This window comes from Natator depressus, chromosome 3 (genome assembly GCF_965152275.1).
Source record: "Natator depressus isolate rNatDep1 chromosome 3, rNatDep2.hap1, whole genome shotgun sequence".
Lineage (NCBI taxonomy): Eukaryota > Metazoa > Chordata > Testudines > Cheloniidae > Natator > Natator depressus.
This window is the reverse complement of record NC_134236.1, coordinates 49,003,203-49,028,098: the sequence shown is the minus strand read 5'-3', so window position 1 is coordinate 49,028,098 and position 24,896 is coordinate 49,003,203. Positions and strand designations below refer to the sequence as shown.

General features: G+C 41.1%; 1 protein-coding gene across 16 annotated transcripts in view; it reads left to right on the top strand.

Annotated features, from left to right (window-relative positions):
• Positions 1–24,896, top strand: part of DST (dystonin) — a 460,168-nt gene that overhangs the window by 349,078 nt on the left and 86,194 nt on the right. For all 16 annotated transcript variants that reach the window (XM_074947869.1, XM_074947855.1, XM_074947860.1 and 13 more), the window contains 4 exons: positions 1,405–1,534; positions 6,637–6,836; positions 8,833–9,328; positions 10,201–11,669. In XM_074947869.1, coding sequence (XP_074803970.1) covers positions 1,405–1,534; positions 6,637–6,836; positions 8,833–9,328; positions 10,201–11,669 — 2,295 coding nt within the window. The remainder of the gene's footprint in view (positions 1–1,404; positions 1,535–6,636; positions 6,837–8,832; positions 9,329–10,200; positions 11,670–24,896) is intronic.

The following is a 24,896-nucleotide window of genomic DNA, read 5'->3' as shown; positions in this document are numbered from 1 at the left end:
AATGAGTACTTAGCCTGGATGGAGTCTTGCCATTGGCTTCACTGTGCTTTGAAGTGGGCCCTAATTACAGAGTTTACTAAAGACAGAGAGACCTCAGCTTGTCCTTGCCGACTTTGCCTGGTAGGAATAGAATCAGGGACTTTTCTTTTGTCTTTTTCTTTCTTTAAAAATGGGTGGAAATTTAATGTAAAAATCATTCTAATGTTGTGTTAAGCACTCAAAAGTCAGGAAATAGGAAAGATAAAGCTGAATGCACAGTTTTAACTCTGGTTACTTGTAGTTTTAGACACAGTTTGGGGATCACACTGATCGGTAATGGGTTCTGTCACTGCCTGCCTTCTCCCCTGGGTGTGTCTGGACCCTGATTGTCATACCCAACTCACATTAATATAGATTCCTTCTTTTGAAACGTTTCTTTTAATGCATTTAGGTAAACAACATTTTGCACTATAATACAACTTTTGGGTTTTATAGAATATTTATACTAGAACCCTTTTCCCCTCTTGGGGCTTTTGTCATGTATAGGAGCTCCTGTGGGGATTTCAATCTCAGTGGGGGGAGCAGGACTTGTTCAGGCTAGGAAGTTTGCCACATGAGGAGAGATTAATAAGACTGGGACTTTTCAGCTTGGAAAAGAGACGACTAAGGGGGGATATGAAAGAGATCTATAAAATCATGACTGGTGTGGAGAAAGTAAATAAGGAAGTGTTATTTACTCCTTCTCATAATACAAGAACTAGGGGTCACCAAATGAAATTAATAGGCAGCAGGTTTAAAACAAACAAAAGGAAGTATTTTTTCACAGAACGCAGAGTCAACCTCTGGAACTCCTTGCCAGAGGATGTTGTGAAGGCCAAGACTATAACAGGATTCAGAAAAGAACTAGATAAGTTAATGGAGGATAGGTCCATCAATGGCTATTAACCAGGATGGAGAGGGATGGTGTCCCTACCCTCTGTTTGCCAGAAACTGGGAATTGGCAACAGAGGATAGATCACTTGGTGATTACCTGTTCTGTACATTCCCTCTGGGGTACCTGGCTTTGGAAGACAGGTTATTGGGCTAGATGGACCTCTGGTCTGACACAGTATGGCCGTTCTTATGTTCTATGGGGATTTGAGGACCTAGTTTATATGAATTCTCCTCATTCCAGGGTCCTCTGCCACTGTTGTTAATATTAGGGATTATACAGCAGTCCACTGCTTGTTTTTAATAAAATGGCCTGTCACTGTATACATGACCAACCTTTGTAAAGTTCTTTGAGACTTGAAAAGCACTGAGTAAGTCCTAGATATAATTATGAGGATTTTTGTGTTTGTCATAATCATATTTTGGAATTAAAAAGATCTGTGCAGTATTTTTAGTTTTCTGCTTACTTAAATTTATTGTTTTACTTCTTTGTAGTTATTTGAAACAGAATTGAAGCAAAGTGAAAATAAAGTACAGGAGCTGAAGGACAAAGTGACAGAGCTGTTGGAGAAGAATCCAAATTCTCCTGAGGCACCCAAATGGAAACAGATGTTTGATAAAATAGGTATTGCAATGTACTTGTACTAGGGCTCAGACTGATTTTGAAATTGCTACATTTTTAGTCATTTCAGCATACCACCAGTCACTAGAATTTTGATTATCTTGCCTGTTTTCTCATAAACGCTGCTCAAAATTCCACTTTCTGCACAATATTGTAAATCTAGAGTCTGAAGTCAGTGAACTTACTCTGATTTATACTGGTGCAAAAGAGAGCAGAATTTGCCCCCCTGTTCTCCAGAGGCTTTATAATTTATCCATTTCAAACTCTGTGAGTCTAAGCTTGAAGGTCAGTTGTTGATGCGTATACTGACACCTTTTGTAAGGATATGAAGAAAATTAACTTGGACAAATCAATTTCTAGAGCATTAGTATAATACGAAGAGCACTTGGGGCTGTTTTTAAAGCTTTCCTTCATGCTCTTTTTCCATGCCCTAGTGGGCTTTTGTCATGTATGGTTTTTAGTGGCTTATTGCCATTTTCCAAAACAGATTCCTTAAATTTTGCCCCCCAAAATTTAAATTTCCAATTTTGGACAATAGCCACTGAAGTTATGCCCTATATACTTTTCACATTTTTCAAAAAATGGGTTTTTTATGTTTTAAAATAAAGTTTAGTTTTGCAATCGCTCACTGATTTTAATATACATTTCTATAACATCAGTATTTATTCCAATGGTGGTAAAATGTTAGATTGGAAAAATTATGAAGGAGCTCAGAAGAGGTCCAAAGGCCATATGATTTGAAAGAGAATTAAAACAGCGCAAGCAGGGCTCAGAGAGAAGTGGCACAGTAGGAAGGTGGAGCAAAGGCATTACATATAGGCAAAGATGACGTGAAAGAGGAGAAACATAAGATAGATTTGAGCGATTACACAAGGAGCATAAGAAGAATCCAAAGAACATGAGTAGGAAATAAAACATTAGCGCCAAGGAGAAAATAAAACAGCGCCAAGGAGAAAGCATAGAAAGAATCAGAGTACCACAGAAGGAGGTGACAGAGTATAAGAGCTACACAAAAGGGGATAGAGAAACAAGAGCTGGAGAGGGATAGGAATTGCTTATAGGAGCAGAGAGCGTGTCCGACATAGAGGAATTAATGTAACACAGAACTGAACCTAGTAATAGCAATAAAGCTACGCTGTTTCACACCAACTGATTTGGTACAGCTACTTATTTTGAGTTCTTACTCATTAATTTTAGAGGCATTTTTAATAACTTCCTTATCCCTTATTTTATGTTAGCCATAGGTCTTACTAGTGCCTGGTGGAACACTGGCAGCTCCACTAATGAAAATTACCATGATACAGGAACTCCTCATTTAATGTCGTCCCGGTTAACGTTGTTTTGTTGTTTCGTCCCTGATCTATTAGTGCACATTCTCATTTAAAGGTGCACGATGTTTCCTTATAACACGTTTGGCCGTGGGGGGTTGAAACCAGGGTGGGCTGGCAGCCCCCCAGCGCCTGCCACCCTGCAGCCGGTCCCATGGATCGGATCAGCAACTCCACTCTCCTTCCCCGTACCTCCTACCTGCAGCAATCAGCTGTTTCGCAGCTTTCAGGAGGCTCTAGCGGGGGGAAGGGGGAGGAGCGAGGATGTGGTGCACATCCTTCCCCCTCCCCCCCAGAGCCTCCTGAATGTCCCGAAACAGCTGATGGCTGCAGGTGGGAGGCGCGCAGCCTCCTGCCCACAGCAATCGGCTGTTCCATGGTGTTTAGGAGGCTGGGGGGAAGAGGGAAGGAGTGAGGAAGCGGCATGCTCGGGGGGAGGGAGTGGAGTGGGGGTGGGCCTGGGGCAGAGGCGGGGGTTGAGCACCCGCCGGCACTTTGGAAAGTCGGCGCCTGTGCAGCCGTACATGCGCTGTCCGGAGGAGGGAGTGGTGCACTCCAGCGGGATAGCGTGGGTTCATCATCACATTAAGTTTCCTCAGAGAAGTGTTTGCAGCCTCTGCTGTGTGTCTATTGTGTCTCCTCCCTCCTGCCTTCCTCGGTGCTGCCTTGTAGAGTGTGAGGCTACATTAACCCTTGAGGGCTCAGCTGAGTGCTAGTTCACCATTTAGCAGCAAGGCTTTCCTTGGGAAATATCCCACCTGATATCAACACGGTTGCTTTAGAAGAAGCTCAGGGAGCTCATGAGCAGGGCCGCAGACAATCCTCTGATTAGTGACTGCGGGAGATTTGGGGAAAGGGGAGTTGCTGCTAACATGCATGAGCAAGAAACAGAAGGGGCTCAAGGAACTGACATAGGATATTGTTGCAGTGGCCCTGTGCAAGTCTGTTTTAAACGTAATGGTGGAGGGCTATGTATCACTCTTCATTCAGATTGGGGTGGAAACTACTATAGTAGACTATAGTAAACAGCCATTGTTGTTTACGTTGCGTCAGTACAAGTACAGTTTTCCCTGAACATTTCTAGCTCGTTGTGATTGTTCAGTATCACCCAGCATCATGAGTCAAAAATGCCCAGCAAGTGATAGTGGAGTGCCTAATAGTAGCAGTACCACTAGCCGTAAGAAAACCATTACTTTGGATACTAAATTAGACGTTTTAAGGCATTTTGATGCAGGTGAACATGCGGTAGACATTGGCATTGCTCTAGGTCTTACTCCAACCACTGTGAGAACAATTCAGAGTAATTCTGACAAGATCAGGGCTAGTGCTCAGTGTGTAATACCACTTAGTGCTATTAAAATAAGTCAATCATGAAGTAGTTTGATGGAAAACATGGAACATCTTCTCTCGGTGTGGATAGAGGACCAAAACCACCAGAACATACCTCTAAGTTTGCTAGTGATACAAGCTGAGGCAAACAGGTTGTATGACAATTTGAAGAAAGACCAAGGTGAAGGATCACAGACAGAGATGTTCACGGCAAGTCGGGGATGGTTTGATCGGTTCAAGAGGCTCTTCCACTTGCATAACATCAAGATGTCCGGTGCGGTGGCTAGTGCCGATACTGCAGCAGCTAAAAAATTCCCCGACTATCTCAAGAAAATAATTGAGGAAGGTGAGCCTTCAATGTTGATGAAAGCAGGGCCTCTATTGGAAGAGGATGCCTGAACGGACTTACATTTCCTGAGAGGAGAAGACAGCGCCCGGATTTAAAGAAGCTAAAGACCGCCTAGCCTTGTTTCTAGCTGGTAATGCTGCCGGAGACATGAAGATGAAACCACTGACAGTGTACCAATCTGAAACACCACGCACTCTCAAGGAAAGTTTAAAAGGAATACCTTCCGGTCATTTGGAGATCCAATAAGAAGGCATGGATAACTGGAGCTATTTTTTCAGAATGGCTGACTTTCTATGCCGTCCCTGTGTGGAAGGAATACCGTGCCAAGGAAAATCTTGATTGCAAGATTTTATTACTTATTGATAATGCACTGGCTCATCCAATCAACATGGAGGACCTGTGCAAAAATGTCAAAAGTGTCTTTCTGCCACCTAACACCACATCACTCATCCAACCCATGGACCAAGGAGCCATTGTTGCGTTTAAGGCTTATTACTTACGCTGTACTTTTGACCAGCTTCTCAGAGGCACCAATGGGGAAGGCATGCCTACAATTCAGCAATTTTGGCATGGCTACAACATCCACAAGTCCATTGGTAACTTCGGTGAGTCCTGGGCTGAAGTCACTCAGGCACGCATGAACAGTGTGTGGGGGAAGCCGTGGCATGAATGTGTCAATGACTTAAAAGGATTTAAAGATGTTGTCCCCGCTATGAAGAAAGATATCCTCAGCTTGGCCAAAAAAGCAGGTTTTGTTGAGGTGGAAGAAGCTGACGTTACACAACTTCTGCAATCACACGGAGAAGAACTAACCAATGAAGATCTGATGGAACTAGAGGTGATGAGAGCAATGGAAGAAGCGGGCCAAGAAGTAAAAGAAGACCAACCCATCGAAATTCGACTCCCAAACACCTTTCTGAAGCTTTCCAAATGATTGCAGCTGGCTTGCAAAACCTTAGTTATGACGATCCTAACAGGGAACGCAGCTCTAACGTGATTAGGGGAGTTTGTCATGTAATGAACTGCTATAAAGAAATTTACCAAGGGGGGGGAAAAAAAGGAAAGCAAAATAACAATCTCTAGGTGTGTTTTTTCAAGTTGGGAAACTTCAGCAAGAGGAGCACCTGGATGATCCACCCTCTTCCACCCTCTGACTCCACCACCTCACCCACATTTCACAATCATTATTGCTGAGTACAGTATTAAATTGTTTAAAATTGTTTAAAACTTATACCTGTATTACATTGTTTGTTTAAAATCGTTTAAAACTTTTACTATATATGTATATAATGTCTTTTGTCTGGCAAAAAAAATGTCCCTGGAACCTAATCCCCCCATTTACATTAATTCTTATGGGGAGATTGTATTCGCTTAACATTGTTTGGCTTAAAGTCGCATTTTTAAAGAACATAACTACAACGTTAAGCAAGGAGTTACTGTAATGATTTCTGCAGAAATATAGTACCTATATTGTTTTACTTCAATTGCAGTGTAATTCAGAAGTTAGTAATAAAAAGTTCAAAGGAGCATTTATATCCATCTGTCTTACCTAGCTAGCTCATCTCTGTTTAAGAAGAAAGTCTAAGGGTAACATTTTCAAAAACACCTAAGTGACTGAGGAACTTACGGTAAGTCCAGTTTTCAAAAGTCACTTAGGCACTTTGGCTCTTAAGTCTCATTGACTTTCAATGGGGACATAGGCTCCCAGGTGACTCACACTTTAAAAATGGGACTTCGGCTTTTAGGTCACGTAGGTGCTTTTGAAAATGTTAATATTTAAGTCTAAATTTGAGCTCTTGGATTTATTTGATGGGATGGTGACTTAGTCCTGCAAATACATGTATATTTACTGTGCTGAAAATTCGCCACATAACTAAATTAATCAGAGGGCTTACATTGAGGTATACACTATGGGTCTAATCAAAGAAGAGTGCAAATATATTGTATATTCTGAGTCATTGCACCAAGGAATCTGGTGTTAATATGCACAAAGCATGGTAGTGTTATTAGAAAGAACTGTTTATCTATTTTATATACAATCTTATATCTTACAGACATACATGCAATATGTTATTAAAATTATCACTATTTTATGATAGATTCCAAATGGAAAGAACTCAATCAGGTTACAGCTGACAGACGACAAAATCTCGAAGAGTCCTCAAATTACCTGACCCAGTTCCAGACAACAGAAGCTCAGTTAAAGCAGTGGCTTATCGAGAAGGAGCTCATGATCAGTGTGCTTGGACCACTGTCAATTGACCCAAATATGCTGAATACACAGAAGCAGCAGGTCCAGGTGAGTTTTGGTTGCTAATATATGTTAAGTGAATAACATTTTCTGATCCCTTTGCTAAGGTGCTTTTCATTTGAACTTAGTGTACACCACAGCAGAAGTTTGTTACAACAAATTATCAGTAAACATCATAACTAACTTAGTTCAGATGGCTACAATATTCACACACATACACACAGACAACAAACAAAAACAACAGTAAATATTGTAACTAATTTAGTTCAGATGTCTACAGTATTCACACACACACACACACACACACACATAGAAAGACAACAAACAAAAACAAAAAAACCCCAAAAGAACAAAGAAAGATCAAAAGATGTAAAAAATGTGCAGAACTTATCCCTAGGGAGATACCTGATAATACTGAGCCTCAAATAAACGTTTCTGTTTTAACCATGTTGTGGTTTAACCATACTGTTGTCAAATGGTCTTTTGAAGTTTTATTAATTTGAGTGTGTAAGTAGCTAATAACTTTTTATGACCAGTTCTCTTACAAAATTTATATTGTTTAGAAAGTGCTCTTTTGAGGTTTTGTCCCTTTGATTGTGCCTGTAGCTAATAAACATTTGAAAACAAGTAAAATGCAGGACTGAGAAAAGGCAGTTATAATTTACACACTGAGAAACAAAGAAGGAAGAGAAAGTATAGGGAAAATCCTCTAGTTACAGAAATAGAGTGAAATGTGACTGCATACACCAGTAAAAAGAAATCAAAGTTAAATCACACAAAGGACAGAGTAACAGCTGTGTTAGTCTGTATCCGCAAAAAGAAAAGGAGTATTTGTGGCACCTTAGAGACTCTAAGGTGCCACAAGTACTCCTTTTCCTTCTTCACACAAAGTAGCAGAAGCTAAGAATTTTGATTCAAAACATTGCTGTTCCTGCCAGTTAATCTAACCCATGAGGAGATGTTATAATCCTATTTTGCACAAAATGTGATTGAAACTGACATTTCCATGTAAGTTATCAGTGATTAGAAGAGAGTTTAAAAAATGAACTTTCTTGTTATACCTTTATGAAAAAAATTAGTCAGTCTGTAAACAAACAACAAAAATTAAAAATCTAGACAGCCAGCATGAGTCTATTAGGTATCACTTAACAGTCATTAAAAGTTGAGCCTGATATGCCTTCAAAAGGAAAGGTTTGCAATATCTGTAAAATGAAACTGTCATATATGTCCCTTCTTCTCTAAGCATTGTGACTTATTGCCAAAAAAATTAATACTAAGAGCCACAGATATAACCTTTAATAAATCTTACAATACACATTCAGTACTTCTGTGAATCAATTCAAATGTTCTCTGTGCTCAAAGAATATATTCCAGTATTATGTTACTATACACCTACTTTGATGTTAGGACAAATTTCAAAACTGCCTGGGAAAGAAAACACCGTTTGAAACAAAATGCTGATTATTTTACTTGGTACTGTTCCTTAATTTCTATAATATTAACAAACTTCAGTGTTTGTGTCTGCTGATTGAACTCCCATTTCGTAAGGAGGTAGACTATGAAAATGTGCCTTATTTTTTTCTATAACTCCTGAAAGTTTCCTCTCTCTAGCGACAGAATTGGCTGCCCCGTCGATTCCCTTGATGTAATACTGGTAAAGCAACACTTCCATGGTGTGTATTAGAAATTAATTCACTTGCTCTTTAAATTGGGAGACTTGTGGCTTAATAATGCACACTAGCTACTGTTAATGAAAACAAATTTAGTTTGGTTGCAGAGGTTTTTACTTAACATTTTCTGAAGTTAATGACAGGTTTCAGAGTAGCAGCCGTGTTAGTCTGTATTCACAAAAAGAAAAGGAGGACTTGTGGCACCTTAGAGACTAACCAATTTATTTGAGCATGAGCTTTCGTGATGCATCCGATGAAGTGAGCTGTAGCTCACGAAAGCTTCTGCTCAAATAAATTTGTTAGTCTCTGAGGTGCCACAAGTCCTCCTTTTCTTTTTTCTGAAATTAATGAATCTTTATTTACTCTCTCCTCAGATTCTGCTTAAAGAGTTTGATACCAGAAAGCCTCAGTATGAACAGTTAACCACAGCTGGTCAGGGGATACTGAAGAGACCAGGCGAACATCCTCCCTCTCATGAAATCGTGAAAAAGCAACTGGCTGCTGTGGCACAAAAATGGGACGGTCTAACAGGACAACTGAGTGACAGATGTGGTCAAATTGACCAAGCCATTGTCAAAAGCAAAGAGTATCAAAGCCTTCTAAGAAGCCTGTCTGATAAGCTAAGTGCCTTGGATAATAAACTGAGCAGCACCCTGGCTGTGCGTACACACCCTGATGCTGTGAAACAGCAGTTGGAAATGGCTAGAGAAATGAAGCAGGAAATAGAACAGGAAATGAAAAATATAAAAGTGGCTCAGGCCCTTTGTGAGGAGCTGTCAGCGCTGGTTGGAGAAGAGTACTTGAAAGCTGAACTTATTAGGCAATTGGAAGGCATCTTAAAACCATTTACGGATATTGAGCAGAAAGCAGGTTAGTATTAAGGGGGAAGAAAGTAATGTAGAAATAAAGCAAAGCACTAATGGTTAAAGTTTTCTGGTCATTTAAAAATATCTTGTGTTTACCAAAATGAGCCTGAGCCATATTCCTAAATACAACCAGCCGCCCCGTGTTTTGGATCCAAACTTTGTAGCTTGTTCCTGTGTCTATAAGAAGCTAAAACAATACCCTGGATCTTCAGGGGGCCAAACTGAGGTGCAGGGGAACCAATAGTTGTATTTTTTAAATCTCTGCCTGCAAACCCAGCTCCGCCAACTTGAATCACCAGAATGAGATGCTATTCACAGTAGATTCTGCATATGTTCAGAACATTAGCCAAACACAAGTTATGCTTTAGTTAAATATAAATCAATACAGGAGTATCAGGGTGATATGTAATGGCCTGTGATATACCAGAGGTCCAACTAGATGATCTAATGGTCTTTATTGGCCTTAAACTCTCTGAAGCATGATCATCAGTGGGGCTCAGATACCTTGCCAGGTTTTGATGCACTCCTTAGGCTTAGTTACCCCTTGGTAGGGGCCTTGGTTGCCATGATTGTCTCTGCAGAACTCTCTGCATCATGGTGGCCTCAGACCTCGGCTGAGATCCACTCCTCTGGAGTTTATTTCTGATAATGAGACATTTTATTATCCTATACACTATTTTGTCTGAAATTTGAGTCTCCGTATTAACCAGCAATTTCTAATGAAGAATGATGTGTAATAAAATAAATTGGGCAAAGTACTATAAATATATATTACTCAGAACAAAAATATTTTCTTTTGGTTAGAAATTACTCACCACAATTTTGGTCAGTAGCTAGTTGTAAAAATGACACTGTATATTACTTTGTTTCTTGCAGCTAGTCATGTTCAGCAACTTCAATCAGCATATGCTACTTCTCATCAGTTCCAACAAATGTCTAAGGACTTTCAGACCTGGCTGGACAAAAAGAAAGAAGAACTGAACCAGGCTCACCCTATATCGGCCAAGCTTGAGTCCTTGCAGTCATTAATTGGCGAGCAGAAAGATTTTAAGCAGACCTTGTCTGACCAGATTAGTTCCTATGAAAAAATTGTTGCAGAAGGTGAAACTCTCCTACAGAAGACTCAAGGAGCTGACAGAGCAGAGTTGCAATCTCAGCTTGGCATGCTCAAAAATAACTGGGATGAAATGAATAAGCAAATAAGAGAAAGACAAGATAAGTTAAATAATTGTCTGGAGAAGGCCCTCAAGTACAAAGAACATGTAGAAACCCTGCAGCCCTGGATAGAGAAGTGCCAAAACAACCTGTCTGAAGTAAAGATTGTCATAGATCCTGTCGAAATAGAGAATTCTATTGCTCAGGTGAAGGCCTGGCAAAAGGACTTGGACAAACACCATGGCATGGTGGAATTATTAAATAATGCAGCTGACAGTTTGCTCAATGCCAGTCAAATAGATAAAGAAAGCATTGCAGAAGAGAAAGTGGCACTGAACCAGAAAGTGGATATGGTCACAGAACAATTACATAGTAAGAGGGAGTCCTTGGAAAACATGGCACAAAGGCTAAAAGAGTTTCAGGAATCATCCAGGGAAACCCAAAGGCAACTTAAATGTGCCAAAGAGCACCTGGGAGCTCATGATGCTCTTGGACCCCAGGCTTGTAGTAACAAACACTTGACAATGTTGCAGAGCCAGCAGAAAACACTTCATACTTTAAAGCCTCATGTGGACTTGGCAAAAAAACTTGCCCAGGAACTGGTTGTAGAAGCATCCAACTCAGAAGGTGTTTCTGACCTCTTGTTGCAAGCTGAGTCTTTAGAGCAAGAATACAGTACAGTCAGCCAGCAGGTTGAAGGCAAGTGTTCATTCTTAGAGACCAAACTTCAGGGAATTGGCCATTTCCAAAACAACATCAGAGAGATGTTTTCTCAGTTTGCAGAGTTTGATGATGAGCTCGATAGCATGGCTCCAGCAGGAAGAGATCTAGACACTCTGCGGTCACAAAGAGAGGATATCAACAATTTCCTCAAAAAGCTGGAAGATCTTATAACAAGTAATGAAAATGCCAATAAAACCTGTAAAATGATGTTAGCCACTGAAGCGTCTCCTGATCTAGTTGGTATTAAAAGGGACTTAGAGGCTTTAAGTAAACAATGCAATAAGTTATTGGACAGAGCAAAAGCCAGAGAGGAACAAGTGGAAGGAATTATTAGTCGTATTGAAGAGTTTTATAGTAAGTTAAAAGAATTTTCCAGCTTGCTTGGGGGAGCTGAAGAACATGAAGAATCTCAGGGTCCTGTTGGAATGGAAACAGACATTATTAATCAACAGCTGAATATATTCAAGGTAAGAAGAACACTTTCTTATTATTAGAGTACTGTACTACAAAACAATTTCTGAGTAGAACACTCTGTAATCCTTCATTTAATGTTGTGAAAGGGGTTGTTTTAAGATTGGAGCTCGAAGGAGAAATCTTCCTACTCCATGTCAGTCCCATCACTATGCCCCGGAGCTGCTGTTTCTGTCCGTCCTCGGGTCCTGCCTTTCCTCTTTGGCACATCTTGGTGAACTCTCATCCCCCTGCAGCCCAGCTTGCCATTCCCGCATGCCAACTCCTGTTCCCTGATCCGTTCTTTCTCCAGGCTCCAGTGATCCTCACTATCCCTATTTCCCTATCCATGCAACCCACCCACCTCACCTCCCTAAGAGGCTTTATCTTACTGACCTCCACACAATCTCCAGGTAGGTGCTTCACTAGACTTACCCATACATCACATGGACCCACTGCCTCCCCCATGGCTGCAGTTAGTTCCAGTCCTACAAACATGCGTGTGCTCAGCTTTACTGTCATGAGTAGTCTCATCACTTGAGTGGGACTAGTCACAGTAGTACAGTTAAGCACATTCTGTCCTCAGTTCCAGCCTTTCACTCCAACTGTCCCTCCAGCTAGGCTCTACTGACATCCTCTTCTCTTCTGCAAACATCTGCAAACCACATCCACCACTCTAGCCAGCACTAAGTTGGAATCTTGTGTAAATTAATTCAGGAAATGTCATTAAAATCTCATTTTCTTCCCATAAAATTAAGGTGTTTATCTTGAAGTCCTTATCCAAAATTCCCTTCCCCACTACTATGTATAGTTGTACTGTGTTCTCATTGGTGGCTGTTGTCCAGGTCAGAAAAAGCTGCATTTCAGTGATGTTGCATGTATATAAATTGTGAAGTGCTTTGTGATGAAAGGTGGTACATAAAATATTATTATTATTAAACTTCAGCAAATGATATTTCAGCACTCACGTAGTTGGATAAAAGTGGGCACCCTTGGAAAAACATGGCTACAGAACATTATATTAATCATATATTTATAAACAGTGTTTTAAAAGGTCATATATTTTCTAGTGGCAGTATGGCAACATTCTGAATTTTCTGTTTAGCTTTGCAACATATGGTTTCAAATTCAATCCAGTATTGACTGCACAGTTTGTATGACTTATGTTTGCCTTGCTTGCTCTAGTTTATTTTATCATAAAACAGTCCTCTATAACATGAACTAAGTCGTATTGTCAAAAAGAGAACTAGAATTGAAGAAAAGTAATTGTACACCTTTCCCAGCAGAGGGTGCTTTTTTGCTTGTTTGGACTGAACAAGACTGTCAGGATATAAAACCGGATTCATTTTACATCCATAGTATGAGAGTTTCAGTTTTACTGTTGAATTACTTTATCTTCTATGAACTATGCTGATCTTTCAAAATGTATAAATGCATACAAAAGTGTTGAAATAATAGTTATATTGTGAAAACATTCTAGCAGATTGTTAGGATTAAAATTGTTTGCAACTCTGAAATGACCAGTATATATCAATTTAGAAACAGAAACAAATTGCTTCTCTTTGAACAGGGTTAGTAAAACACTTGGAAAACAATAAGCAAAAGGATTGCGCTGTAATTGCCATGGCTTAGATTGGTGCAGTTGAACTGGGGCTATGATTTGTGATCTATATCAGGGGTTCTCAACCTTTTTCTTTCCGAGGCCCCCATCAACATGCTATAAAAACTCCAGGGCCCAGCGTAGGATGGAGGAAACGGGGGGCTCCGGGACAGGGTTGGGCCCTCAGGCATAGGCATAGTTTGACTTCTATTTTGGGGGGACAGAGGCTGGTGGTGGTTGGGCGAGCTCCACACGGCAGGGTCCAGGGTGGCAGCGCCACCTCCACCCCCTGACTCACCTTAGCAGACCACCCAGCCTGTCTGGGATGTGTGCGGTGGGGGGTTCAGCTTGAAAAGTTTGAAAATCACTCAGGGTACGGGGAAGGGGTAAGTGTAGGGGCTGTGAGTGGGCGGGGGTAGCTCAAGGTACAGGGAAGGGGTAGCTAGGAGCTGTGAGTGGGCAGGAGGTCGCTCAGGGTGCAAGGAGGGAGTAGCTAGGGGCTGTGTGCAGGCAGGGGGTTAGCTCAGGTTTCAGGGAGTGAGTAGCTAGGGGATTTGTGTGGGCAGATGGGTAGCTAGGAGCTGTGCGTGGGCAGGGGATAGCTCAGGTTACAGGGAGGGAGTAGCTAGGGGATGTGTATGGGCAGAGGGGTAGTCAAGGTGCAGGGAGGGGGTAGCTAGGGGCTGTGTGCGGGCAGGGAGATAGCTCAGGGTGCACGGAGGGGTAGTTAGGGAATGTGTACGGGCAGAGAGGTAGCTAGGGGCTGTGTGCAGGCAGTGGGTAGCTCAGGGTGCAGGGACTGGGTAGCTAGGGGATGTGTGCGGGCAGGGGATTAGCTCAGGTTGCAGGGACTGGGTAGCTAGGGGCTGTGTGCAGGCAGGGGGTAGCTCAGGGTGCAGGGAAGGGGTAGCAAGGGGCTGTGTATGGGCAGGGGGTAGCTCAGGGTGCAGGAAGGGGGTAGCTAGGGGATGTGTATGGGCAGAGGGGTAGCCATGGGCTGTGCACCAGGAGGGCTCCCCTGTGGTTACTGCTCCCCGAGGGCTCTGCCGGCCACAGTGCTGGGTCCCCCTGCCTGGGTGGCTCTTACCGGCTGTGTGAGCTGAGGAGCAGCCACAACCAGGCTGCCTGCTCCATGGCAGGAGCCAGAGCAGCAGCTGCCTGCACTGCAGACTCCGGCTTCTGGCCTCTGACCTGGCCAAAGGGCGGGGCCCTGGGGGCAGGGAGAGGAGAAAGTAGGGGTGTGCGGAACTGCCCTCAGGACTGCTCCCCTTTGGCATTGCAGGAGGAGGGGCAACCAGTGCTTGGGGCTCAGCCTCGTGGTTCCCGGCTTTAACCGTGCGGTGGGGGGCGCCAGGACTCCTGGCTTCAGTACCGTGATGGGGGCGCCGGGGCTTCCGGGGAGGGGCCCGCGGGGGCGAGGCTCAGGCTCTGGGTTCCAGCTGCAGGGTCCCACAGCCGCCCTGAAACGGCTTGAGGTCCCCCAGGGGGCCACGGACCCCCAGTTGAGAACCGCTGATCTATATGATATTCCTATATCTCTGCAACTTTCAAAAGTGGTCGCCATTTAAATGGCTCCAGGTCTCTTTAACCACAAAAAGTTTACACCCTGTGGTACAACTCTGAACAAGCAGGGCCTTCATGTGGAGGCAATCTAACGTGCAGAAAGAAGGGAGCTAGAAGATAGTACTCCAGGTCTTGTTTTTTGCACTCCTGTATGCCTTGTGTCATTTTTACACCTCTGGGCCAGTGGGCTCAACACCACTACAGTGGAACAGCAGATATCCTTGTAGAGCAACTGTAGCAGCTTTGGACCACTTTATAGCTGCTCTTGCACAGGTGTATGATAGGTAGGCCCAAGCAATCTCCTTCACCTTCAGGGTGCAGCCTAAATGCCAGTGCTTCTACTCCCTGAGAGGAAGAAGCAACAGGCTAATGCAGCCTGGAGCATTCCACACTCCAGAGACACTATACAGACCTGTGGGAAGACAGAGTCCCTGCCCTGAACAGCTTGTAAACTGAAAAAGTGTGATAAAGAAGTAGAAAATAAAGTATCTGCTCAGCATGATAGCTGGCACAAATACACACAGAGATATAAGCTAAAATTTGATATGTAAGCTTGTATATTTTACTTATAACAATTAGTTTTATGTTTGTTAGTTGGTTTTGGGTGGGCACACATTAGCATTGAAGTGGGAGTGAAGAGTTGTGGAAAAGACTAAGGGATTATGGGAATAAGAGGTGAGCACGAGTGCGGGGATTAGGAAATTTGAGGGGAGAGGAAATGAACAAGGGAAAAGGGAGAAAGGAGGGTAAGAAGAATGGGCAGGGAGAGTGAAGCTGGGCAGTTGAAGGGTTGCACTGGTAGGAGAGGCATTAGTAGTGGCATTAGTAAATAATAAGAAAAATAAACCTAAATTACAGACCTGAATGAAGATTAGGATTGGTTTAAAATTTTTGATCAAAATTTTTGATTTTGATTTTGTTATTGGAAAACTGAATCCTTGAGTAAACAAAATGTTTTGCAGAAAGTGGGTGTCTGCTTCTGTCAGATTTTTTTGATTTTATGTCTGAAAACCAAACACTGAAAAATTGTGTTCAAAAACTATAAAGTTTTCAGCAGTTTGGGAGGATTTCCAAAGGTTCTGCCCTTTTTGCAAGCTCCTTCATACTGCTGGTGGGGTTACACCTATGAATTTTGAATAGGAAATGGGAAGCTGTTCAGCTTGATGCCCAGGGCAGGACCTTCTGGTTCTGGTCTGGGGCAAGAGGAAGCAGGAACAAGAAGGCTTCCTTGGTGCTTCGAGGAAAAAGCCCCATAGGCCTGGAGATTTCTAGTCTGTTCCTGCAAGCTCCTCCTGACTGCTGCTGTTGCTCCTCTTGTGGAAAGAAGGCTGCTGAGTCTGGTGCCCCGGTGTCCAGCAGGAGTGGGAGCAGGGTTACATGAACCTGACTGGGCAGGGTAGGGGTAAAGGTATAGCCATGCCCAAGTCCCCTTTCACACCCGGTAATATTTAGGGCTGGCACTGTGGGCTATGTAGGCAGCACCATTACAATTGATGATGTACTTGGTTGTCCTCACCAGGTTCCCATAGGGCTGTTCTCCCTGACTCAGCAATCCATAGGCAGAATGGCTCCAGCAGCAGCTGCTTTGAATGGTGGTGCGCTTTCAGGCACATCCACATCTCGTCACCTCCTCTGAAGTGCAGCTGTGGCTGCAAAACCACAGTCTCGTTCTTCATGGCTTTAGCTTCTGTGGTGGACAGAAATTTGCTTCTGTGTGGATAGACTCATTCACTCCTTATGCTCTTGATGGAAGGATCTTGCAGAATGGGCCAAAAGGTGCTTCTGTGGTTTGGCCAACTTTTGCAAGTAAAGAATAGAGCTTTGTGATACTTTCTGATATCTGATATTAAAATTCACAATTGTTAAAGAAAAACTTATAGGTGAAGTGACTCGTATTTGTATTTCCTCTTGATAATCTGCTTGTTTCAGTCACTGTGTAGTGTGATATCCAAAATGGGTACCACCAACTTTAACCGCCACTAGCAAATGGAAGTATGGCTTGCATTAACTTGAAATCATGTAGTTTATTGCTTTCTTTTAATGTGAAATGTTTACATTTTGGGTGAAAGATTTGCTTTCTGTATGGCAGTTTTGTAAAGTCTAGTGGAGTTCATTCTGGAGTACCAGAATTGCTGCTTCACAGAATAAACCAGGAGAGAGTTATCTTGGACTTACATCAGTGTAACTGAGAGCAGAATTTGGCCCAGTGACAGTAAAACAGGCAAAGAAGATTCCTGTTGGTATTCAGAGAAAAGTGATTAAAAAAGCAACAACAATTTGGTGTTTCTGTTCGAAGCTGTTTTAATCTCTTACAGTAGCTGTCATTTTGTGTTTTATGGCATTTGTTTCATTCAGCTTTGTCACAGATTTTTGTTTCAAATAAAGGATGCAATGAATGGATCTGAAACAAAAGGGAATTCCAGTAGGTGGACTTGCTGTTTACGCTGATTCTACTTTCTGTTTTCTTTAAAAACAAAACAAAAAAACTTTAAAGATGAGCCTAAACCAACCTCCTGGCTTTGGGATCACCCAGAACTTCTAGCATTTAGATCTGAATTCGTAGCTAGGTGCCATCTAAAAAAACAAAAACCTCATTCAGAGAACCATCAAATTATTTCACTCCTCAAAATCTTTCCAAAATGCTTCATTAATTTAATTAACAAACCTTCCCTACTTTCCATTGAAAATACCTAGAATTGTTGTTAGCTTTCATCAGTGGATGGTTCTTCCCCTCCCTTTCCCCATCCCCAAAAACAATAGTAGCTGCAGCTCTTAAAGGTTTTCCTTCATATTTGCACAGTGTGCCTAGAAAAGGGTGGTTTCTAACTGGACTTCATAGAAGTCGTAACCTTGCTGAATACTCTTGTTGATGAGCTTGAACTAAGAGTTTAATTGGTTTATGGTGGTTGTGTCGACTGTGTTCCCTATGACATTGAAGCAAGATAGTGTTTACTCAAGAATCTGAGGTTTATTTTCATATATTTAACTAAACAGTTAAAATCTAGGATTTTTTTAACGTACTGATTTGCAAATATTGTATAAAACATCTTAGATCCCTTTCATAAGGTTGACCTCTCTTTACAACATATGGTAAACAAAGAAAATAGGGTAATTAATTGATTACTAATCAATCCAATTTTCTAAAAACAACAACATGAGAAAGGAACTAATACTTATGGATGTAAGTTATTCAAAAAAGGTCTTCATTTTACCTGGTCAAAAATGGGAAAACCTTTTACAAAAATGTTCACAAAAAGTATTCCTATTTTTTCCATTGAAAAATCAAAACTTGGAAATTCCAGTTCTGATTCTGCCCTTTTACAAACGGTACCTTTTCCTTTGAATTCAGTGGGATTTTGTTTGTGGTTGGTCTGGGTGGGAATACACACTATTGGTGGGACGTCAGAAGAGTAACCATGCAGGTTACATTTTTCTAATTTAGATAAATCTGAAACTCCAGTTTTAAGATTAATCTCTCTTTGACATAATTTAATATGTCATGGCAGTGTTTAATTTTATGGGCACTGGAGACTTTATTTTCTGTGATAGCTGTACTTACCAAAAAAAGGCAAAATGTATGAAAGAAAAAGGACAGAATTTGTTTCATACCCTTTTACCTTTTGGTAGATAGCTGATACATATCTTTATGACATTTTTTTTTCTTATTTTTAAAATGCCCTTATAACAAAAATTTATGTACTGTTTTTATTTCCTGTTCACTGCTTATTTAATACAACTTTGGTAGATTTTTATTCAACAGTTCACTGTTAAGTTTCAATACCAAATGCCATATGCTGCCCTTAATCTATGATTAAAACTCTCACTAAAGTTGATACCAAATATCAAGAGCAGTACAGGGCCCTGGTCAATAATAGTATGCAAATTAGTGCTAATGAAGAAGCATCTTGTACATAACCTCTTTAATCAGTGTGTTATGTGCCAGTCTCCAACCACTTTGGATTTACATTTGTTTTAAATTGACATTGTCAGGTAGTTTAGACACAAAATGTAGGATTTCCTTTAATTCCTGTTTAACTCTTTGGGAATCAGGACCCTAATATTAAAACAAACATTTTCACTATTTTTTATTTTAGTTTCAATAGAAATAGGCTTTTTTTTGTTCGGACTTAAAAGTTCCCCATATAGTATTTGCAACTCAGACATTGCAACACTGTGCAATTGTAGGAGAGTTAGAAAGTGAAAATGAATAGAAACAAAGCTGAAATTGATGCTGATTTATTTCTATTTTCCAGTTTGAGTGAAATATAAAAACTATACAGACAGACTAAATAAAGTCAAACTTGATTTTTTATAAATTTTTTGTTATAATTTCAGATTTTATAAGTAAAACAGAGAAAGACACATATAAAGATTTAATTTTTAACATAACAGTATCCCTTTAAAAGATGACACTATTGGGCTGTGTGTTGAACTGCAGACTGTGCTTAAAAATTATGCATATCATCACCAGAAATCCTTGATGAACAAATGAGAGGTTAGATTTCTGTTAATTCAACATACTGCACTGGATTGTATTTATATAATTAAGCAAAATAGTGCTGTTTCTGGCTGTTTGAAAAAATGTTCTGGAAATTTGGTATGTGTGGTGTTAGGTTACCTAGCTAAGCTGTGCCTTGTCAGTTTCAACATTTTGAGTTAATTAACAGTGTTTCATAAGCAAAACCAGGTCCTCCACAATTAAAGAATGCATTCTAATTTACATGATGTCATCACCAGCTAGTTTGTTATAGTTTGGTATGTTGAGTCTGGAGGTTCCTCCCACTGAAACAGCTCAGTCTGTTTCAGAGACAAGACAAATGGTAAAAGTGAAAAGATGACTAAGAAGTTAAGTCATGTGGGGCAGAAAACATAAGGGGGTAGAGCTAAGAGGTCAGGCACCTACTAATGCTTGGCCAGAGTAATATTCTGAGAACGAATGGGATAGTAGCAGATGTTGCCTAAAGAAAAAAAGGGTGTTTCTTTAAGCTCCGTGTTGGTAGGATGCCTGTCAGTTCGTAAGAAACCAGGGAGAGCTGGAAAGCTTATCAGCTACACTGGATGGTACATGCAGGCGTTCATTGTTGGATTTCCTTTTATGCCTTCTTCTCTACAGCTGCACTTCAAAATGAAGACAAAACGGTGACCACAGTCTGCCAACTACGGTTTATAGTTAAGTCTTGCTGAATTTAAACGGAACATAAATCTGCTGTGCCTTAGGAAAAGAAATGCTGTAGTTATTCTGCGCTGCAGTTGCCTTAAACAGGATAACAACTTTCCAGGAGGATATTTTGAAAATGAATTAACAAAATTTGCTTTTCTAATTATTAGTTTAAAGGACTGTTTGATTGCATTCGCCTGACTACCTAGAAAACTGTTTTTCTATGGAACTTCTGAATACGCCACAAAGAAACTTAGTACAAGAAGAAAATACACTGCCTTTCAGATTAAGGTTATTTATAGCTACTGCCAAAAAAAGTAAAGGACTGTTTTACTATTCTTAGTATTCTGGATTTAACTTATTTTTCCCTGAAGATTTTCTTTGTGCCTTGGTCTAAACTGTACACAACTACTGTGGGTTCTTTCTTTTGAAGCTTCTGCACCATGTCTTATTTATAAAGGGAGATGGAATTCTGCAAACGATTTAAATGGATTATAGTTAATCGGTCACCTAAAAAGGATAATGTGCTGCCTACTATAATGCTTATTCATTTGGAAGGCTTAATCTGGAGATTTAAGATACAAATTTCGACCTGCAAAAAGAAATGAAAAGTTCTATGGAATGTTTTGCGAATTTGAGACACTGTTGGGTTTTTGCTTTGTTTTGTTGTTATATTGACAGACTTCTGCTCCTTACTTACAAAAGCACTTTATATTTTAGGAATAAAAATTAAATAAATCACAGCCTGGTAAAGTTATAGTTGCTTTTGCACTGATTATGACCTTAACCACCTCATAAATTATGATGTAGATTTTGTATATATGCTAACGGCAAGTTGACTGTAGTTGTTCAGTTCAGTAATGTTTTTCATTATATGTCACACTTCCTGAAAGCAGAGGCATAGTAGTATATTTCTGTAAATACTTTCAAAATGGGGAAGCCGCTTAGCAGGCCAGACTGTTTACGTCAGAATCCTCCTTGTGTAGGGAAGGGTGAAGAAGATGAAGATCTAAATATTGAAGACTGTTACGTTCCTCAGAGGTCAATCTATGACACAGTGAGACTTAATGAACAGATTGATTCAGGCTCCAAAGGCAGCCTCTCCTCAAGACATTTCACAGATCGGACTTTACCATATAGTCATAGAACACTGGATATTAGTACTTTGTGCCCCAATGGTGCCCTTACTTCTTCCAGTGTATTTGAGCTCAGAGGACGCGAAATTAACAAATTAGATGAAAAAATGATATTTGATGCACTTAAACTGAATAGTGACATAATTCGAACGGCTGGATTACCCAAAACAAAATCTCACACAGAAAAGAAAGAACATAGGAGATCATGGAGAATGTTTGTTCCACCCAATTTTGCAGACTGTGCAAATAAGAGTGAATGCTCATTTGTTGAAACTGCTGATAGATCAGATATAGCAAAAGCAGGCAAGTGCAAATGGGGTACTAATTCCCTCACCTCAGAAGAGGATGACTCTGGTCTATGCAGCCCTCCAACAGAAAGAGAAGAAAAACAAGATCCATTATTTGCAGGAGAGCAAAGTCAAGTCAGAAGTATACCTTCTGCAGAATATATCCATGTAGTAGGTCAATTTAGACAATTTTTTCCTGCTATTTCCAGTAGTGAACAGCACATCCCATTGCTTGATTGCAGTAGTGCCCCTATTGAAGAGAGCTGCAGATTAACTTTACATAATGTTTCACAAACAGAAAAAATAGTGCAAAATAGTCCTCACAAATGTGAAAATGAGGAGACAGGGACCAAATGTTGTTACTCACAGAGTTCTTTGAAAGAGAACATCATGTCAGATGCAGAACATCTCGAAGGTCATGGAGAAAACCATTTTACCGCAGACAAAGGAAAGGTGGAAAATGAGTGTGAAGCTGAAGAAATGAAAACACATGTCACAATGATAGAGGGGGACTGTGTGGATGATGCACCTCAGCATTTAAGCATGTATTATGCAAGTATTGCTGTTAATGCTAGCAACATAGATTTAGCAAAATATGAGATTTTGTCTGATACAGAGGAATCTAGTATAACACATACAGATTCAATGGAAACAACATTTTCTGCTCAGGAACTGGAGTTAGATAATACCATAAACTGTCCACAAGCTAACCCAATGAGAATGAAAAGGAATGTCTGGACTACAGGAACCCACATGGAAACCTTGGATACAGTCTGCAATGGTCTGTTGTCTAATAAGGTAATTCAAAACAAAAGGGTCTTGGAATCATTGCAGCAAAAGCCAAAAGCTGTTTGTTTTGTTATCATCAAAGTGACTGGTAGAGTTTCTGATTATGAATTATTAATGCATCTAGAATTTTATTTTTTATTTACTAAGAAAATCAGGTTACTAGCATAATTTGCCTAACACGTTACAAGATGTCAGAAACTGGTGAGATGCTCACTTTAGTAAAAGAATGAGGGGCAGTTTCTGACAGGGATGATTTCTTCCAGCTGTTTGGTGCATGGCTATTATTGTCCAGATGGTGTTTGTTACTCTTCATTTGGAATGCTTCCACTGTTCACTGATGTTACCATTCAGTTTTTACACAAATTGTGGTTAAAGGCAATGCTATGCAGTGACAGTTCTGCCTGATTTATTCAACTTGACCAGTCTTACTCATAAAGGTACAAATAATGGTATCAGATTAGTGTGGTTTCCAAACTACATAGATTAGAGATTTGTTGCATGTACTGAAGCCCTTTTTCCTGAAGCTGCATGCCAAAAAGCGGATCTGAAGTTCCAGTAGTGTTTTACAAGCACAAGATCTTATAACATTTTCTAAGTGGTGAATGAGGAGAGCAAGTAAAGAGTAAAGCTTTGTAATAAGTAAGGGGTGTTTGTCAAGTCTGTAATCTTTTTCTGCCCACTCTGCTTGATGTTTGAACTATTTCAGGGTTTGTTGCTGAACCATTCTGGTAAATTACCCTCAAAGATCATTTTAATTTATTTTAAGCTTCTCTTTGTAAACAGTGTATATGTTTTTAAAGGACAGGTTAAGGCAAAAGGCTCAGCCATCCGTTCTAGTGCATTGCCTTTGAAAGATAAGGAGTTTTGGAATATAAAGGAAGTCCTCGTTATATATACATATATATATATATATATAGTGATTATCCCAAAGTAGGAAGAAATGCTTGCTACTTCCCTTATCTTGCAGCAAATGGGAACAGCAAGCTTGTTGCTAGTTGTAAATATTCACCAAACTGCTGTACAAAGTTTGTAGTTTGCTTGTCCTTTGTGATTAAGGTCTTGGAAGGTGAGTGTAGGCCACCAACTGTCTGATATTGGACTGACCTGGCTGGTTTTTTTTATGGTTTTTCCAGTTGCCAAAAACATAATTTAATCTGCCGGGTTTTTTTATAACTTAATCTGCGTGGGTCTAAAGATTTGCATTATAACCATAATACACTGGGATATCTAATGTTAAAAGTTTCTGTGTCCAGCTAAAGATGCTGCAGTGCTCCTACTTCACAGGTTAAGTGATAACAGATCAAAACTGTTAAAAATACAGCAGCTGTCTGCACACCAACACGCAAGCACATCCTGCATGTGTGTGAGAGAGGGTTTGTGTCATGGGAAAGTGAGGAGACGTGCAATTTGTCAATCTTATCTATATGTGTTATATCTCTAGATATTATATAAGTGGCTATTGAAGGGAGGCTCTTGGAGTTGCCTTGTGGTTGAAGTTGCATTGGGCTTGCCTTGTGTGTGTGTGTGGGGGGGGGCAATACCACGGTTTTTGCATTTTTGCATTTCAAAGGTGGTAACCCGAGGTGTGCATAAACCCCAGTGCTTTCTCCCAGGTGCTCAGTGTATTTTCTGCAGCCTCTACAGTGGCATGTCAAGCACATAGAAATTTGCTGCACCACGTGATATCTGTATCTTTAAAACACATAATTTACCACAGGGTTCTTAGTGCCAGAAAAGGAGAGTAACTGGTATGCTGAAAGAGCTTCCTGCTCTTCAGGCAGCCGAAGAAGGTTGCTTTGAAAGCACTAAACCTAAAACAATACTGTTGCTGAATGCCACTATAAAAGGATTTAGGGTCAAAAGTTGAGCATTCTTTACCATTGTTTGTTCATCCGTTATTTTTCACTTGTCTGTGTAATTAATTTGGCGGCTTTTGGCCAGTTTCTGAACTCATTGACACTGGAGTCACTTCAGAGTAATTCAACTGAAATAAATTGAGTTAGCCTGAATTTACGCTGGCATCACTATGATAATAGTCTGGTTCTGCAAAGCTTAAATACAATCATAGAGAATAGAACTGAGAGAATTACGTAGAGCCCATGCAATCTGCAGAACTGTCCTGTAATATATAATAATTATGGCTACGTTTTAGTCACGAGTATTTTTAGTAAAAGTCATGGACAGGTCACGGGCAGTAAACAAAAATTCACGGCCCATGACCTGTCTATGACTTTTAGTAAAAATACCAGTGAATAAAACTTGCAGGGGGTGGGGGTGGCTGCCAGGGGCCCCGCGGGTGCTGTGGGAGGGCGGCCTGGCGGGTGGGCGGGCATGCAGGCAGCAGCACATGGCCTGGGAGCCCGCTGGGCTGGGGGAAGGTTGGCGAGGCTGGCAGACTCCCTACTTGGCTCCACGCCTTTTCCCCCCCAGCTGCAGCAGAGTTTGTGTGTGGGAGGGGACAGTGGGGTGGGGCATGAGACGGGGTGAGGTGAGGTGGGCTCTTGGGGGCACTTACGTGGGGGGCTTCCCGGAAGCGGTGACATCCCCTTTGCGGAGGCATGGCCAGGCAGCTCTGCGCGCTGCCTCCGCCTACAGGCATCGCCCTGCAGCTCCCATTGGTTCCCAGCCAATAAGGAGCTGCGAAGCCAGCGCTCTGGGTGGAGACAGAGGGGGCGGGGATGGTGGCCCAAGACTGCCCCAGCAGTGGCCGG